The 3,764-nt window shown below is 34.8% G+C and overlaps 1 protein-coding gene across 1 annotated transcript; it reads right to left on the reverse strand.

The window, feature by feature from the left end:
• Positions 1–548: 548 nt before the first annotated feature.
• On the reverse strand, positions 549–1,484 carry LOC101560612 (vomeronasal type-1 receptor 90-like). The gene has a single exon (XM_004648500.2). The coding sequence runs from the start codon at positions 1,482–1,484 to the stop codon at positions 549–551; it is 936 nt and encodes a 311-aa protein (XP_004648557.2).
• Positions 1,485–3,764: the final 2,280 nt, after the last annotated feature.

Here is a 3,764-nt window from a genome sequence, read left to right on the forward strand (position 1 = left end):
TTTTCTAGAGTCCCGTGAGCCACTCAGGGTCTGTCTACGTTCTTTAAGGTTTAAAGTTATATCATGCAACGTTATTTATATTTCCAAGACACTATGATATCTCATGTGTAATTTAATAAGTTTGTAGTCATCGAATTGTTCATACAGATTTTCTCTTTTTAATTTTTTAAAAAAGGTTCTTGAGTGTACTTAAAATAAGTGTATACGTGAAACGTACAAACCAATAAATGCCATCATAATTAGCACACATGAAAATAAAAATAGAATAGCATACCATTTTTTTCTGTACATTTGCAATGCTTCCTTCAATCTTGTATTTGGTCCCTTCTACAAAACCAGTAATGTATATCATGTTATTTAAAATTTTAAAACACCATGTTCTTTAAAATTTGAAACTAAGATATTTAGTGCTTAAAAATAAGGTTCAATTTATCAACCTGTGCTTCTTCAGAGAGATATACTGTTAAATGATCTAATATATGTTTTTCAGTAACATATGTCAAGTAAATATGTCTATTCATTAAATATGCTTTTCAATGTGTAAACAATCATTTACCGTCCCTCCTCAACACGAATATGAAGCACTTGGTCATTCTTCTTTCACTACTGGTGAGCAACAAAGAACTGATTGTGGCATAACTATTGCCAACCAGCATTAACACCCAATTGTGAATTGGGTCATTGCTCCACACAATTGAAGATGTGGGCCGGATAATACAGTCCAAACTATAAAAAATGATAAAGAAACTCATGAGCAACAAAATGGTCTTGGTGGCCCTTTGTTCTGGGGATACTTTTGGAGATAAGCTGGTCCTGTGAAGATGTTGGGACTGTCTTTTATGCCTGCACAAGAGAATCACCATGTACCCACTTGAAAGTGAAATGAGACCTATACAGGTCATGTAGTTGAAAGCTACTAGTGACAAAAATATATATTTGAGGAAGGACCTAATGGGAAAAAGAGAGCAGGATTTAGTAAGGAACATAAAACTAGGTGAGGTCACATTGGGAGTGGCAACAGTGGAGATTAAGATCCGAGTACTATTGATACTATTGAAGACCCATAGAAAGAGAAAGCAAAGCAGGTTCTGATGTAGAGATTTCTGTTTGAACTTTGCCAAACAGGAACTTCTGGGGCTGAGGGTGATGGCCTGGAGGACACTCAGCAAGCAGGTGTTAGAGATTGAGAGTTCCCGAGTCAACCTGTTTAAATAGATAACAGATGTACATGTGATATAATCTCCCAAAACCTGATAACCAAAATCGTCTATGGCTATGAAAGTCACAGTCAGCAGCATCACTAGGTGGATAAAGGCCAAGTGACCAATGGTCAGATCAGTGGGTTTGACCTTGCGCTCCAGAAGAAATGTGAGAACTTGAAAGAGAAGCAGAACTATGTTGGCAATGATCCCGATGCTGATTTCAAAGACAGCTATGTGTTTTACATAAATAAAACTGGAAAATCTGTTTTTATTCATCTTCATGTGGGCAGAAGCATACAGAATTATCTGAAGAGACAAGGACAGAAAATGTCTGGTCATAAATATTACTTATTTCTTGTTTAATTTCAACTGACACTCTACCTTCACCAAAATATAGATTCAGCCAAATGTGTCATTTTCCCATACAACTTCTTATGGACTCCTCAAGTCTTCAAGTATGCTCCCCAGTTGTGGCTGGATTCTAGGTCTTCCTGGATCCCACCTACCTCTGTAATACAACTGTCTAATTACAGAAAGAGCTTTTCTATTTTTCTCTCAGTTTTAATTTTCAGACTCCACTGTTTCATTTGGTGTTTTATCTGTATTCACTTAGTCAATCTTTCAGGGTTTCATAACACAATGTGCCTAGAAACAACAATATTTTAATCTAATTATCTATCTCTCTCTGTCATTTATGAATCAGACACTTTCACAAAATACAGAAGATGAAATTATCTTGTTTCTCATGTGTATACATTGCATAAAATTATAACATAAAATCTTTTTTCTGCAAGTTATGACACATGCTGGAAATTTTTAAAGAAATGATGTTAATAGATTTAAATACAGTGCATTAAAAGAATGGGATTAAGTAAATCAGCAATTGATTTACAAATTTGGTTTTTCAGATTATTTCTGTACTATCAATCTATAGTTTAATTGTATTTAAAGTAATTCTGAGGGATAATTTTAAAATATTCTAATAAAACAAAAGATATGACTGCATTGTTTTCAACGTTATTTAGGTGGTTGCATTTGCAAAGACAAATAACTAAGGCATGGAAATACTGTGAAGTTGCTATAGGCTCACATATCACTAGAAGTTCCTTTTTAAAGATCACAATCTGGAAAAGTAACAGAATTAGAGGAAGTCATGAGTATGACAATGCAAATCTGCTCATATTTATAGGGTTAAACTGGTTTCTAAAAGTAACTAGTTCACTGATTTGGTGGAATCTAAGCCAATCAGGTTCTTAGCTTTTATTTCTGCCTTAAGGAGAGGTCAGGTACTGAAGGGCAATTAATGAGCATATGTAAAAATTTTAGAGGAATTGTCTTACTCAGCTACTTAGTATGGGATAGATTATTTCAATACCTTCTAAAAAATGACAAAAAATATGATAAATCATGTTTCCAAGTTGCAGATTTCAAAAATCTGCAGCAGTGAATCATATATTTCAACAATATTTATACTGCATTAATAGGTGATGTAAAGAAATTATATACTTATTTCTGTAGTAAGATCTTATTTTATAGGGCAATATATACTGGAAAATATTAATAAAAAATAAAAAAATAAAAGCAATCTGAGTCTTCCACCCTTGCTTCATCCAACTCATATATGCATTTCACCAGACAGCTGAGGACATGAATAGATAGAGCAGAAATTCTCACAATCATGGTGATATCTTGTAGTAATGCAGCTCTTAAGATTTATGATTCTATTAAAACATACAAAGGGCTGGAAAAATAGCTCAGTGGATTAAAGTGGCTTCTTAGGCAGACTAAGCGACTGGGGTTCAATCTTGGACCCCACCCCCAGGGTGCTCTGAGATGACGATTGACACTGGGCAGGGTGGCACACTCCTGCAATCACAGGTCTTGGGAGGCTGAAAATAGGAGGCTCACTACGAGTCTGATCTACATAATGAGACCATGTAGACCCTTACTAAAATACAATAAATATATAAATAAATATAAAATATTTAAGAGGTGTATGCCAAGCACATCAATATTTCATTTAACACTCAACAAGAGAAAATCTGTCCTCACAGAGACTGGAGGTTAATAGTACATGAATAAATCACATGGACAGTAACACTCAAGAATGGCCTGAAAGAGTATCATGCAGAAGATCATCCTGGAAAGGTGGTAAGAAAAGCCAATCCAGCAATGTATGGATAAAATAAACACAAAGAAAGGAAGAGATATTGAATGGAAACCTGTGCATTCTTTTTACCAGTCCTATTCAGTAACTCTCATTATGCACAGTGAAGAATATATTACACACAGCAGACATGGAATACAGTGTATATTCCCATTAATATCATGATCCAGGACACATTTCCTGACAGATGGTGTTAATTCTTCAGTTTCTAAAATAGACCATCTTATGGTATATATTGTCATGAAATGGGCAACAACTAGCTCAGGTCCATGTACTAGAGATAATGGCAGCAGGGACCTGGGGCCCAGGGATGTTATGATTATTGTCCAGCATATAACCAAGTGCCTTAGATACATAAAAGGTTTAACAAGAGTTTATTATTACTAGACCTCCAA

This window comes from Octodon degus, unplaced genomic scaffold, assembly GCF_000260255.1.
Source record: "Octodon degus isolate 3935 unplaced genomic scaffold, OctDeg1.0 scaffold00422, whole genome shotgun sequence".
Taxonomy (NCBI): Eukaryota; Metazoa; Chordata; class Mammalia; order Rodentia; family Octodontidae; genus Octodon; species Octodon degus.